General features: G+C 37.9%; 1 protein-coding gene across 1 annotated transcript in view; it reads right to left on the bottom strand.

Moving 5' to 3' along the window:
• RGS20 (regulator of G protein signaling 20) overlaps positions 1-15,943 on the bottom strand; it is a 79,132-nt gene that overhangs the window by 23,618 nt on the left and 39,571 nt on the right. Inside the window, exon 2 of the mRNA XM_069099942.1 lies at positions 3,414-3,562. Coding sequence (XP_068956043.1) covers positions 3,414-3,562 — 149 coding nt within the window. The remainder of the gene's footprint in view (positions 1-3,413; positions 3,563-15,943) is intronic.

Below are 15,943 nucleotides of genomic sequence, written 5' to 3'. Positions count from 1 at the left end.
ATGCTCTGTGATTTACTAAGCCCCTTCATGTATACTGGAATCTCATTATGCTGGAGATGTTGGGAGACAGATTATAGTATCCACTTTATAGTCTATCAGATCAAGATTTTGCTGTACAGAACAAAGATGTGGTTTATATGAATTGACTCCTAGAAATTTTGAATCTATAATAATGAGCCACATTATACTGTGTGCCTCAACAGATATCCAGTCCATTTTCCAAGTATAGCAATATTGGATAAGTAAATCTGCAATAAGAATCCTTAATTATGTTTGATACTTGGACTCATTTTAATTTTGTTTAAGAATAAAGAGGGTTTAATATAACAAAAAGTCTTTTAAAAAGCTAATTATTTAGTCTTTATGCAGGATTGAATAGAATGGTCTGTTACATGTAAATTTTATGTCATATTACTGTATTATAAATATAATTAAGGCTTGAATCAATGATATCTAAGGTCCCTTTGAACTCTAAATCAATACTTATAATCCTAATAATATGGCTATAGACACAAATATTTTGTTTGTTTAGACCCATGATTTCATCAAGTGCAGAGGCTTCACAGTGAGAAAATATCTTCTTTCTATCAACAGATCAATAACTGTATTGTAACTTATAATTTTAGAGAGTTGTCTGGGGCATGAAAGTACATGAGTGACTTGCCTAGGGTCACATAGCCAAGTATGTCAGAGGTGGGCCTTGACCAGGTTGTGTTGACTGAGGCTAACTTTTTATTCACTTTGTCATATTCTGAAAATATATGCACATTGTACCATGTGGTCCAGTGAGAACCTGGTACCTTGAACCAATGCTTTGAGACTATATTTTAAAATATGGCATCCTCTCCCACCATAAATAAAACCTCTTCCAAGTTATTTCTTCCCAATTCCACCAAAAAATAATTACTATGGTTCTACTCAACTTTAATCCTAAACTAAATAATGGTGTATTTAAAAGAAGAAAAATTAGATAATTCTTTTAACTCAGTTACTAAAATTTTCAATCTCAACATTTTGATTTAAAAAATACTTTTAGGTTCTCCTGGTTTATTTTTCAAAGAAGTGCTAACATTTTATAAGAAAGAAACCAGACTGTGAAATAGCATCTATTATGTTGATGTGCTACTGACATTTTAAAGAAAATGGCTTTTCTCCATTAGATGTATCATAAATATTAATGTTTTTCCTATGAAGTGTTGCATAGGAAAAACACAATAGAATAAGATTTTCTCAGATTTCCATTATTCTATAAGAACACTCTGTTAGGCTTATTTCATTTATAAATAAATACATTTCTACATTTCTGCTCAGCCTATCTTTTGGTTTGACATTCATTCAACTTTATTCTTTTAAGTTTTGGAGTTATTATAAGAAATTTGAAAATGCAATCTTAAGTAATGTGATGTTTGATGAAATCATATCTTTAGAACTATGACATTATGAATCTGAACTAATTGAAGAGTATCACATCCTCTAGTCATTTTTGAATTTTAGATTCACTCATATTTCAAATTTGCCTCAGACTACACACCACCAGAACATTCACACAGTAATTCTGGTCAGGTCAACTGTACACACATACACTCACATATACATACTATATGTGCATACACACATAGATATGTGTACATATATACATACAAACACACATGTATCTATATGCATATTTTTATATGTACCTACACACATGTATGTCTGTTATGACAAACAGTACATTTAACCTTCTTTGCTGAATATACAGAACTTTTTATTAAACTGGCTAAATTGGCCACTTCTCTATCATATAAAAACAGCTAAAACAAGCCTTAGTAAGAATATGTCAGTGTGGGATATTGGAAAGATTACTGGTTTTGGACCCTAGAGGATATGGATTCCAATGTGTGGCCTTGGAAAAGTGTAATGTTAATGGGATATAAGATCTTCCCTGCCCATTAATAGGCTTCATGGAGCCCATTAAGGGAAGCTTGCTTAGGGAAGGCTTGCTTGTAGGAAGGCTTTCACACCTTTTGTTAATTTCTAATTAGGCACTGAGTGATGCCCTCTGGCTCTAAAAATGGTATATATACTCTGAGTTAGCATTTTGCTTTGGGGCTCACTCATTGGAAGAGTGTTCATGTGATCTGGCCAGATGAGACTCTGGGTAGCTGTTATGGAGCCCCTTGGCTTTGAAAAACCCAGATGTTGGTGCTTTTCTCTTTGGTAACTATGTATGTATCTCTTTGGTCAGACAGTTGGATCTGTCTGTTAATCTGTGCTAATTTCTCAGACAGAAGTCCCCTGTCTGTTGGTCTTTATTTCTCTACTTGTATTTTCTTTGTATTTCCTCTGAAGTTCAGGATGCTTCACAGAACAAAAAGTATAGATTCAGTCAAAGGGCCACACTTGAGGACCCATAGGGCCATATGGGGCCTTGAGGTTGCAGGTTCCCCATCCTGGTACATTATCTCTAAGATCCTACAGTATAGTGCTATAATTGAACCCTACTAAATTGAATGCAATGAGGACTATTCAGTAATTATATGTGACTGCTTTGTATCTACTTAATACCTAAAAGCTTGCAAAATTTTTGCTAGCACTGCAGTACATTCAGGATTTCAGAGTTCAACTTAATTTTCCTATAATCCTGGCATATGGTCTGTAATTTCTTTAGACCTTTAATGGTAACAAAAAAGATTCTGCATAACTCTATTCAATATTCCAACTAAGACTATATCTCTATCAATGACACAGCAACCATCAACATAAGGCTCTTTATTATAAATCTTATGTGCTTTAAAAACATTTTTTTTAAATTTTCGTAAGGGTAGTTGGGGTTAAGTGACTTGCCCAAGGTCACTCAGCTAGTAAGTGTTAAGTGTCTGAGGCCGGATTTGAACTTGGGTACTCCTGACTCCAGGGCTGGTGCTCTATTCACTGAGCCACCTAGGTGCCCCAATCTTGTGTGCTTTTCTCTCCCCATTTTAAATAGTTTATTTTTGAATTCATTTTAATGAGAGGAAAAAAAGAGAAATGTAGCCTTTGGCATTCTCTTCCCTCCATGAAATCTTCTTTGCCAGCTCCAGGCCATACTGGTCCGTTTCTTTCCTTCCTGTCCTCACTTGGCGCTTCATGTTTGTAACAAGATTTTGCATTGATTGTTTATGATCCCACACTGTTCTTCAGTTGTTTCACATAAGTAAATTTTATCTCCTTACACATCAGGTTAGAATGTGTTACCCTTGTGTTAGAATGTTACCCTTGATGGTAAAAATCTTATAATCTATTTCTTTGGTATCCTTCATCATCCCTCGTACCAATTAGGCATGTACCAGGTGTTTATAAAGACTTATTCAATTAAAACAAGGCACATGAATATGTTCTATTCTGGGGTGCTACAAACCAACTGGTGTGAGTGTAGAAGCTGAAAAACATACCATGAGCAGCTACAACAACAGCACCAACAGAAGCAACAGGCATTAGATGCTCTATTCCCCACTTCGTGTGGGCCTGAAGTACAGTCTGTTGTTTCCTGGGGCACTGACATCTGCCGTTTACGCATCTCCATCCGCTCTGATCCCATGGGCTGAAAAAGTGATAACAAAAATGGGAAGTTTACTATAGAACAGTACTAGGAATGAACCTGTTTTGCTCATTGCATAGATAAAATCCTTTGCTTAGCAGTCAAAACCTTGAGAGAGCCTAAGCAAATCTGAGATAACTTATTGCTGACAAATGGACCACTTAGGTGATCTTGGAGTGGAAGAAAATAGATCAGCTGGCTTTTCACTTTCCCAGAATTATAGACTACTCAGAACCCTGAAGTGAGGAGAGGGGAACAGTGATAAGTGTCTTCAAGGGTAGCTATTAGGGGTCATCATACCAGCTCTTTCCATACTAGGAGGTATGAAAGCCAAGGAAATCTCAGTGACCTAAAGGGATCATTCTATAGCTGTCATTGTGTCAGAGGAAATCACAAATGATGTCCCAAATGTTAGCTGAACTTTCTTGAGTCATAGTGAGCTGGAAGGGAACTTAAGTCATAAAATCTCAATCTATAATCATTATAATAAGTAAACTGGGACCCAGCAATTAAATGAGTTCCTCAAGGTCACATAGCTCTTTAGCTGCAGTGACATGTCTATAATCGAAGGCTCCTGACCCCAGGCTAGTAGTGCCTTACCAACATAGGAATCCTGGTGCTGCAAAGGAAATGAAAGAACCTCAGTGAACTAAAAGAAACTCTAAACTCTTCATTCATATAAAATTGGGATTGCCAAACATATGAACAAATAGAAATTAGTTAATAATGGTGGAAAGGACCTAGCCTGGAAATTTCATCCATGTAGGGAACTCCTGGCATATCAATTCCTTGTACCAGTGCAGATTGACAAACCATCTGTAACTGACAGTTTTAGAGATTTGCCTGAGGTGTTAAAAGACTTGCCTCTGATCGCACAGCTAATATGTGTCAGAGGTGGGGCTGGAACCCTGGTCTTCTTGATTCCAAGGCGTGCCTGCTACCACTTATATCACGATTTCTCAATGTCTCCATTTACCTAGACGTAATTAGCTTAAAGAATGATTCATGTTTATAATGTTTTTAACATTTATGATTATCAATCTAGAGAAATACTAGTTTAAATTACCACCCATTCCTCACAGAATACCTCTCTTCTTTCCAAGGCTAACTCAAAAAGGAGATTGTGAGTTTACAGAACACTAAAGTTGCCAGCAATTTGTTAATGTTAATGGTCAGTCTTCTTTGCTGGCTTTGTAATCCATATCACATCTCCTAAAGGTACATGTACCCCAAGGTTCCGTCCTAGACCCTCCACACTCCCTTTTGGTAACTTAATCAGCTCCCATTTATTTAATTATTACCTGTCAGTCACTCACAGATCCAGTCAAGTCTCTCCTTGAACTTCAATTCATCACCTATTGGACGTTTCAAACTGGGTGTCCTGTGGACATCTCATATTCAACACATCTAAAACAGAACTCATTATCTCTTCCCCCTAAGTCAGCTCTTCTTCCAGACTCCCCCTTTTCTGTCAAAGGCACCACCATTCTTCTCAGGTTTATAAACCTGACATTATGCTCAACTCCTCCCTCTCATTCCCCACATATACAACCAGTTGCTAAATCTTGCTGTTTCTACCTCCACAATACCTCCCTTATCCACCTCCTTTTCTCTACTGACACTGCTACCACCTTAGGTGAGGCCCTCAACATCTCTCATCTGGATTATTGCAATGGCCTCCTAAATCGGTTTCCCTGCATTATCTCACCCCATTTCAGTCCATTCTTCATACAGCTACCCAAGTGATTTTCCTTAAGCCTAGACCTGACCATGTCAACCTCCCCTTTACTTAGTAAACTCCAGTAGCCCCTTATTGCCTCTAGGAACACACATTTTTTTTCTCTCTGTCTCTGTCTCTCTCTCTGTAGCACCAAGCACCCCAGCATCCCCAGGGTGGCTGCCAACACAGGTTCTTAGATCTGCTTTTCTAAAAGAAAGCAACTCAAAATGGGTTAACAATCTTGCTTTAATCAATCAAACATATCATTTATCTAGTTCAGGGGAAAGTCAGCACCCCGAACTTCAGAGTATACAGAGGTTACAAGCAGAAGTTACAAGAAAACAGAGAAACAAACAGATCAAGCAGATAGGCCTCCCACTGTCCAACCATTACATCCATACCTAATCACAGTTACCAGTGAGGGAAGCATCAACATCTGGGTTTTTTTTCAACGGCTGCCCAGAGTCTCATCTGGTCAAATCACACAACACTTCTCAAAGTGAACCCCAAGACAAAGTCTCACATCAGGGTTTATATAGCCTTCTCCTGGGTCAGAGAATGTAACAACCTTGACCCACTGCCCAATCACAAAGCAGCTCCTGAGAAACAAGCCTCCTGCCACAGGCTCCAGGTACACTTAACTTAGGGGCAGGGAAGATCTTACACAGCACAATCTTAGAAAGATGGCAACAACATAAGTTTACACACTCTCTCATTTCTCTGTTTAGCATTTAAAGTCCTTCACAACCTGGCCCCAACTGTCTTTCAAATCCTGTACATTATTCTCCCTCCTGCACTCTGTGATACAGATAGATAGGCTTTTCCCCTGTTCTTCACTAATGCTCCATCTTTTCCGTACCTAAGCCTGTAAAGCACTTCCTCCTTCCCTCCACCTCCTAAAATCCCTTTTTCCTTAAAGACACAGCTGTAGCATTACTTTCTTTTTTTTTTTTTTTGTCTTTTTGGAGGGGAAAGGCAGGGCAATTGGGGTTAAGTGACTTGCCCAAGGTCACACGGCTAGTAAGTGTTAAGTTCTGAGTTCAGATGTGAACTCAGGTCCTCCTGACTCCAGAGCCAGTGCTCTATTCATTGTGCCACCTAGCCGCCCCTAGCACTACTCTCAAACATAAAGATTTCCCTATCTCCTCAACTGCTAGTTTCCTCCTTCCTGAACTACCTTTTATTTAACTAGTTTCTATTTACTTGCATAAAATTTTTTTTTCCTGCATATGTTGACATTTGTATTGTTTCCTCTGTTAGAATGTAAGCTCCTTGTGAGTATGGATCATTTCATTTTTTTGAATTTGTATCCTCAGGTACAGTACAGTATAGTACCTAACATATGGTAGGTGCTAAATAAATGCTTGCTAATTTATTGTTGAATTATTGATGAGAATTTTGTATCAAAACTGAGAGAGATGAAGGCAAATAGTCAACTCTAACTAAAACAGGAAGATTTTATAAAACAGGCAGAAATTCATAAACTATTTAAACAGTAGAAAAGATGTGCCATAGCAGATACATATAATACAATTTTTGAATGTTTACTATGGGCAAGGTGCTATGTTTTTATATCACCCCACTTTGGAAAAAGGTTGAATGGCCCTACTTTGGAAAAGGTGGGTGTGGTTCTTCATGACACATTCAAGGTTCATAAAGGGATAGAATTTCAGAAGCTATTTAAACAAGGAAAAAGAAGTGGCTTAGCAGACAGGTGGAAGCAGTAGGGAGGGATCAACCCATGTATTTATTGAATATTTACTATAGGCAAGGCCCTATATTTTGTTTGTGGTCCTATTTTGAGGAAGGATGTTTGTTGAAATAAATTGTTGAAAGGAAAGATCAAAGGTGGGTGTGGGATGAACAATGAGAAGAAACATTGAGTTGGTGTTCCTAGAGGAATCATTTAAAACACTTAATTCAATTCAACAGAAATTTATTGTTGAGTCTGGCGCATTTTTTTTTCTCTTCTTTTCACTTTTTGGAGGGCAATTGGGGTTAAGTGACTTGCCCAAGATCACATGGCTAGTAAGTATTAAGTGTCTGAGGCCGAATTTGAACTCAGGTCCTTCTGACTTCAGGGCCGGTACTCTGCTCACTGTTCCACCTAGCTGCCTCAAAACTGTATTTTTTTAAATTGTTTTGCTTTTTGGAGGGCAATTGGGGTTAAGTGACTTGCCCAAGGTCACATGGCTAGTAATTATGTTAAGTATCTGACTGAGGCTGGATTTGAACTCTGGTCCTCCTCACTTCAGGGCCAGTGCTCTATTTACCGTACCACCTAGCTGCCCCAAGAAGTAGCTTTTCATTGGATTTCTTGATATTTATTTGGTTTGGGTTTTGCTTGAGTACATATTTGGGAACTATACAGTCTGCCTTCCCTGTAGGCAATCATCTTGGCCATGAGTCCCAAAGAAATTTTTTAAGAACAAAAAGAGGAAGAGAAAAAAAATTATGAAATCAATCAACACATTGAAAAAAACTCAACCTAATTATATTTAATGTTCTACATTCATGAATCATCCACTTCAAAAGAACAGAGACAATTATCTTTTCATATGTCTTTTTTTTCTTTTTGGAGGGGGAAGGTAGGGCAATTGGGGTTAAGTGACTTGCCCAAGGTCACACAGCGTGTGTGTGTGTGTGTGTGTGTGTGTGTGAAATATCTGAGGCTGAATTTGAACTCAGGTCCTCTTGACTCTAGGGCCAGTGCTCTATTCACTGCACCACCTAGCAGCCCCCTCATATGTCCCAAAGTTTGTCTTAGGGACAGATTTAGTCTTTCTCATTTGTAACATTCACTTTTGATTATTTTGTGGTTGTTGATCTTCCCATTTCCGTTGTTGTAGCCATCGTGTGTATTGTTTAGTTAGCTCTGCTTACTTCATTTTATATTAATTCATGTCTTTCTATGCTTCTCTGTATTCATCATATTTGTTATTTCTTACAGCATAGTAATTTCCATTACATTGATGTATCACAATTGACTTAGAACTTTCAGTGTTAATGTTAGTTATGTGCTAATATTCACTGTGCTACTGACTAATTATGGAGAAAACTACATTTAACATGTTATACTCTTGTATATAATAAAAATGTTCATGTTATAGCAAACTATAAAATCTAATTATATGAATCAAAGGACTGTGATTTGGGGAACCTAATCTGTCCAGTTTTCATTTAGGAAATCTTGCATAGAAGCAACAAAGCATACTAATATTTCTCTCTTTAAATATTGATAGATGAGCAGTGTAAATTTCCGCATTAATTTCTAGGCTCAGTTGTATCCAGTGGACACAAATAACTGGACAATTTTCTTTTTGTTTTGGTTTTCCTAAGGGAGAAAAAACAAAATAACAAAACCCCAATTTACCTGTTCCATATTATGTACGTGTGTGTGCGTGTGCATGTGAAATGTATAATTCTTTGGCAGGTGCCATGATTCATTTCACTGTATGATAGAAAACTTAATAAGTATTCTTTTTTTTTTTTGCTTTTTGGAGGGGGGAAGGCAGGGAAATTGGGGTTAAGTGACTTGCCCAAGGTTGTATTGCTAATAAGTGTTAAGTGTCTGAGGCTGCATTTGAACTCAGGTCCTCCTGACTCTAGGGCTGGTGCCCTATTCACTGCGCCACCTAGCCACCCCCCCAATAAGTATTATAATTGTAATTCCCCTTGTAAGAGATCGTCCAAACTTGTAATTGTTTTGATGTTGTAGAGATAAATGGATATAAAGTCAGTGTAAATGATCTTAGGTGCTTTGTTCTATAATTTATGGCATTTCAAAACAGACTGAAGAAATGAGGAGCAGCTCAATTCATTAACAGACTTCAAATCTTCACCAAGAAAGAATCTCAGTTAAAACTGAGTTTCCTTCTTCTTTAGGAGTTCCTAGGAAAGGAACCTTACATTTAAAAGTGATTAATTTTACATACTATATGTGATTTAGGATAATCAAATATATAAACAAATAGAAATTAGTTAATAATGTATCCTTTACTGGAGCAATGGTATCCAAACTTGCAGTTTTATCAGTTTAGGAAACTTTCTGTTCCAGTGCAGATCACCAATCCATCTGTAATTTATAATCTTAGAGATTTGCCTGTGATAGTGAGGGGTTAAGTGACGTGCCTCTGGTTACTCATCTGGTTTATGTCAGACATGGGACCAAAACCTAGGTTTTCCTGACTATAAGTAGTAGTTGATAAAAATTGGTTTGCCTGGTATGACCCCAGTCCCTAGGATGCATGTATGTTGAGGTTCAGCTCTCCCCCAAACCAGGCATTGACCCTTTCCCCAGTCATTTGCTTGCTATGGAACGGCTAGAGGTAAGCCCCTGCCCCCCCCCACCCCATTCCTCATTCCTCATTAGGCAGCTCAGAAAATTCTCTGATTTCAGTGGTACAGACTACCTTATTGTCTTGCTCCATGGCACTGTCATGTCAGCTTTGTCTAAAACTCCCAATAAATTTGAATCCTAAGTAGCTCTGGGGACCAGGATTAGAATGTGCAGCTTGTTGCATGTCCAAGCTGATAGGTTGCCTTTAGGGCTGGGAGCAATGAGAGGAGGGGCACTTATGCTGTTCTTTGTTGGTATCTGTCCCTCTCCTATGGTTGCCATCCCTGTATGACAGTGTCACTCTTTGGGAACAGTCCCCTCTTCTTTTGCCATACACTAAGGCTGGCCTGCTATCTACTATGTCAAGCTGCTTTTCAATATATTTATCTATCCAAAAGCATTTAACTTAAGGAAGCTATTTTTTTACTTTTTGTAAAACATGAACATAAATGATAGATCCAGAAATATATCACGTCTTTGAATTGCCACCCATTTCTCACAGAATGCCCTTTATTTTTCAAGTATTCCATCTCTCCAGAAAGCAGATTGTGAAAGAAAGCTAGAATTGTCTGAGTTAAAATATAAATGTGGAGCCTCAAGTACTATTTAAAATATAGAAATTGCAAGGTCAAGATGGGCTACTTTATGGAAGAACATTCCATCTATTGATGTCTGGATGGTAAAGCCTACAGTATAGTCAAGTTTAATCACACTCCTCTCTCAGAGCCCTAAACCTAGGGCCATAGGGATGCATGATGATTTCAGTGAAAGAGAACCTGAAGCCTCTCTTTTCATCAAGGCCACCACTTTTAGACTTTCACCCTTGGTCCCAGTGGATCACTGCCACTCTCATCCTCTTCCCTCTCTCTTTCTAACCTTCAAATTCTCCCTCACTACTGGTTCCTTTTCTGCTGACTGCAAACATGCCTGTCCTCACTGTCCTTAAAAAAAACTCTCATTAAATCCCACCATGTTTGCCAGCTTTTGCCTTCTATCTCCTTCCCCTTCTCAACTGAACTCCATGAAACAGACTCCTGTAAAATGCCTTTACTTTCTCTCCTTTCATTCTCTTCTAAATCTTTTGCAATCTGGCTTCTGATTTCAGAATTCAAATGAAACTGTTCTCATTCAAGGTACCAATAATTAAAATGGCACAACAGAAATAGTGTTGGTTTTAGAATCAGTTGACCTGGGTTAGAATTCTAGCTTTTCCTCTTGATACCTGTGGGACCTTGAGCAAGTCCCCTTGCATTCTTTCTTACATGTAATTAGAGGATCTCTAAGCTCCTCTCTGACTGCATATCTATGATCCTTAATTGCAACATCTAATGGCTTCTTCTTAGTCCTTAGCCATCTTGACACTATTAACTTACCCTTTCCTCTTGTATACTTTGGGTTTTTGTGACACTGCTGTTCTTCTCTTGTCCGCCCCTTTCTGCCTTCTCAGTCTTCTTGGTTACTCCCCTTCACGTAGTCTGTGACCCAGATCCTGGCACACACCACTCTCTTCTGACTATGACTTTTCACTGGCTGTTCCTCATGCCTGGAACTCTCTCCCTCCTCATCTCTGCCTACTGACTTCCTTGGCTTCCTCCAAGTCTCAGCTAAGCTTACACCTTCTGCCAAAAGTCTTTCCTTGACTTCCATAAGCTTAGACCTTCCCTCTGAGATAATCTTCTTTAGTATATGTGTCATCAAGCCAGTGGACAATGAGATAGAAAACCTCTGGGACCTGGGGAGTGCTGACCTCACTTTATCATGCTGCTTTATTGATCTGGGCCTATGATTTCATCAATGTAGAGAACTCCTGTTGTGAAATTCTCTCCACTAAAGCATATTACAACTTCTCTGTAGGTGACAGTCTTTGAGATTTGACTAAGATGCTGAGAGGTTAAAGTTCAAGGTCATATGGCCAGTATGTGTCAGAGGCAGACAGTATACTGGTCATATATGTAAATTGTTAAAGGAATATGTAAAACAGGAATGGTAACAATATAGGGTTTGACTTGTAGTAAATCTGTAATGGAAACCAACTAACAAAATAATTTCTTTTCCAAAAATATATATATTTTTTACTATTACATGTAAAAATAATTTTAACAGCTTAAACATTTTTTTTGAGTTCCAAATTTGCTCCCTCCCTCCCCCCCTCACTGAGAAGGCAAGGAAACACAGGTTTTACATGTGCAGTCATGCAAAACATAATTCCATATTAGTCAGGTTGTGAAAGAAAGCGCAAACAAACAAAAAAGAAAACCCACACAAAAAATAAAGTGAAAAAATCGTATGCTTCAATCTGCATTCAGACTCCATTAGGTCTTTCTCTGAAGATGGATAGCATACAGACTTTTCTCTTTAACCAGCCCATATCTGACTTCACTATTGGAGATTGTGCTTTCAACTTAGAAAAATAAAGATATTAATATACACATGAACAAGATGCCTTTAAAATTCTCTAGAGAATAACAGGAAAAAAATATCACAAGAAAAAAAACAGGCAAGCAGGACACTTGAAAATAATATGCTTAATTTATTATATACTTAAAAAGAAAACCAAGCTGTTCATAATACATATTCATAGCTTCACACACAATCCTCTTTTTTTGTATATGAAATGCTCATCTTATTTGGTATTGGTTAAGTTCAAAATAAAATAAAAACAACAACCAGGTATTATTTCATGGCAGGAGGGAGGAAAGAGAAGGGGATAGTCCTTTGAAGTGACAATGCTGTGCAGCAAAAGAGCAACAATGAAAGTTTTTTTCTTCTTTAAAAATCATTATTTATTTATAGCATTCTTTCTTCTTAAATTTGGAGCTCCAAAATTCTCTCTCTCCCTCCCCTTCTCCATCCACTGATTAGGCAGGCAAAATGGTATCAATTATACATATGAAATAATGCAAAATATAGTTCTGTGTTAGCCATATCACAAAAAAGAAAAAATATAGAAAGTGAGAAAATTATGCTTCAATTTGCACTGAGTTCTTTAGTTCTCTATTTGAAGGCAGGTGGTATTTTCCATCATTGTCTTAGATAAATAATGGTATTGAACAAAGTGGCCCAGTCTTTCATAGTTGATCATCATTTCAAAATTGCTGTTACTGTGTGCAATGATTTACAAGTTCTTCTTACATCGCATCAGTTCATATAGGCTTTTGCCATGTTGTTGTTGTTTTGATGAAACCACCCCCTCATTATTTCTCATAGCCCAATAATACTCCATCGCAATCATATGCCACGACTTGTCCAGTCATTCTCCAATTTATGAGTATCCCCTCAATTTCCAATTCTTTGCACCACAAAAGAGCTGCAATGTTTTTGTGCACATAGATTTTTCCTTTTTCTCTGATCTCTTTGGGGTGCAGAGCTAGTAGTGGCATTGCTGGGTCAAAGGGTATACCTATTTTTCTAACCCTTTGGGCATAGTGCCAAATTGTTGGACTGGTTCATTATTCTTTTTTTTTTTTTTAAAGCAATTGGGGTTAAGTAACTTGCTCAAGGTTACATACACGGCCAGTTATTTCCGGGTGTAGTGCTAAGTGTCGGAGCCTGGATTCGATCCCCAGGTCATCCCGACACTGGGGCCAGTGCTCTTATTCGCTGAGCCACCTGGCTGCCCCTTGGTTCATTATTCTATCAACAGTTTATTATTGTGCCTATTTTTCCTTATTCCTTCGGGCAATTGTCATTTCTAATAGGTATGAAGTGGTACTTCAGAGTTGTTTTAATTTGCATTTTTATAATTAATAGTGACTTGGGACATATTTTCACATAACTATAGATAACTTTGATTTCTTCTTTGGAAAACTGCCTGTTCATATCCCCTAGTCATTTATCAGTTGGGGAATGACATTTTTATAGATTTTATTCAGTTCTATACTCAGTATATATTTGAGAAATGAGGTCTTTATTAGAAAAACTTGTGGCAAGAATTTTTTATATTACTTCATTGTTAGTAGTGCCTTTTAGAAAAATATAGTTTGCCTAATTATCTCTTTTAAGGTCTATTTTTGCTTTTGCATTGACTGAGATAATGATTGCCACTCCTGCCCCTTTTAATTCAGCTGAAGCATAATAGATTCTGCTCCAGTCCTTTATTTCAATTCTGTATGTCTTTTTTGTTTCAAGGGTATCTTTTGTAAATAAAATATTGTTGGGCTTTGGTTTCTAATTCATTCTGCTATCACTTCCGTTTTATGGGTGACCTCATCTCATTCACATGTATGAGTACTGTGTGTTTTTTTCTGTTTATCCTTTTCTCCCTCTCTTTTTATCTTGTTCCTCCTCAAAAGTTTGTTTTGCTTTTGACTACTACCTCCCTTAATTTGTCCTCTCTTTTGTCACCTACATCCTCATATCTCTTATCCCTTTCCTCTCCTATTTCTCTAATGGGTAGAGTAGATTTCTATACCCAACTGAGTATGTATATATATTCTTCACTATTTGAACTAATTCTATGAGAATGAAGTTCAAGTATTGCCCACCCACCCTCATTTCTCCCTCCAATAGAAAAGCTCTATTATGTGAGAAAAATTTCCACATCTACTTCTCCCTTCCCCTCTCCCAGTGCACCCCCTTTTCTCACTCTTTTTATCTCTCTCTCTCATCTATCATCTATCTACCTACCTCTTTATATTTGGGAGATCATCCCAATTTAATTGACTCACACTCATGCCCTCTGTCTATGTAGACTCCTTCTAACTGCCCTAATAGTGATAAAGTTCTAGGAATTACAGGAAGCATCTTCCCTTATAGGAATGCAAACAGCTTAACTTTATTAAGTCCCTTATGATGACTTTTTTATGCTTATTGGAATCTTGTGTTTGAATATCAGATTTTCTATTCAGCTCTAGTCTTATCATCACGAATACTTGAAAGTCCTTTATTTCAGTAAATATCCATTTCTCTTCCTGAAGGATTGTACTCTGTTTTGCTCTGTAGTTTATTCTTGGTTGTAATCCTAAATCTTTTGCCTTCTGGAATATTATATTCCAAGCCCTCTGATTCTTAATGTGGAAGCTGCTAAATCGTGTGTGATTCTCACTGTGGTTCCACTATATCTGAATTGTTTCTTTCTGGATGCTTGCAATATTTTCTCTTTGACCAAGAAGTTCTGGAATTTGGCTGTAAAATTTCTGAAAGTTTTCATTTTTGAATCTCTTTTAAGAGGTGATAAGTTTATTGGGTACCCTCCACCTGCAGATGCCTGATTGCTTAAGTCAGATGCTTAAGTCTGTCCATGACTGGGATGTGTCACTCCTGGACCTGACACCGACAAACCTCTGGATGCCAGCTAAAGAAATGACCTCTCAAATGGGACCTTTTGGGGCAGGGACAGCTCTATGTCCAATTTCAGCAGGAAGTAGCTATGGAAGAGAGGACCTTTGCCCCTTACCCCAAGATTTTGGGCCCCATTTGTTTGAAGGGAGAATGATGAAGTGCTTGTGCTCAAGTTCCACCCTAAGATACTGTTTTATGTGCTTATTTTATGTTATCCCTGTTATATTGTTGTAAAGTTCTTTTGACACCAATTACCCCTAAATTCCTAAATATGAAAGATCTTGGGGTTGAATGCAATGGTAATGTAAATGGGAAGATCTTTCCCATCCATTAATAGGCCTATGGGACCTGTTTGTGTCACATGGAAGCCTGAGTCACATAAGTCTGTGGTGGGAGGAGCTTGCTGAACAGGTAGAGAAGGAAGGGTACAGCAGGAAGGGTGAAGAGCCCAGAGGAAGTTGGTCAAAACAGTTAGATCTGAGGGAGAGAGAGGAAATAGGTAGCAAGCTGTGAGTGTTTGTTTGTGTTAAGGCCCTAGCAAAGAGAAGGCTTGGGGATGGTGGTGTCCCCTGCAGTTGTTGTGTATAGATTTCTTTGTTGCTATGATGGATTCAACTTTCTGGTGTTAGGATTTGGCTTTCTGGTGTTTGAATGAATGTTTTGGTTCTGTCTTATATGTGGAGTCTGTTATATTTTGCAATTCAGCATTATGCCAGCATCTACATAGCCACCACAGGCGCTGTGAATATGATGTTGGTGCTACACTACCCTGGAATTGCAACCCAGAATTGTTTAGGGGCAATAGAATTGCCAATCAATGCCAATTGCACCCAGTGCCAGCAAAGGGTCCCCTGTAATCTCTTTTTGACCAGTTGTCTGACCCCCTTGTCATCTTTGGACTGAGAGCTCCTGAAGCTACTGCTCATAAAACTTTTTTTTTTTAAATTAAGAAATGCATACTAGTATAGCAATGTACTTTAAAAGAATTTGGATATTTGAAGGTTAAAAAGAATTAGGAAATCATTCAGAAAACTGATCAGTCTTT

Source organism: Petaurus breviceps, unplaced genomic scaffold, assembly GCF_028583685.1.
Source record: "Petaurus breviceps papuanus isolate PSGF00001 unplaced genomic scaffold, PetGlider_PUasm1.0 38, whole genome shotgun sequence".
Taxonomy (NCBI): Eukaryota; Metazoa; Chordata; class Mammalia; order Diprotodontia; family Petauridae; genus Petaurus; species Petaurus breviceps.
This window is presented reverse-complemented; position numbering and strand designations above follow the sequence as displayed.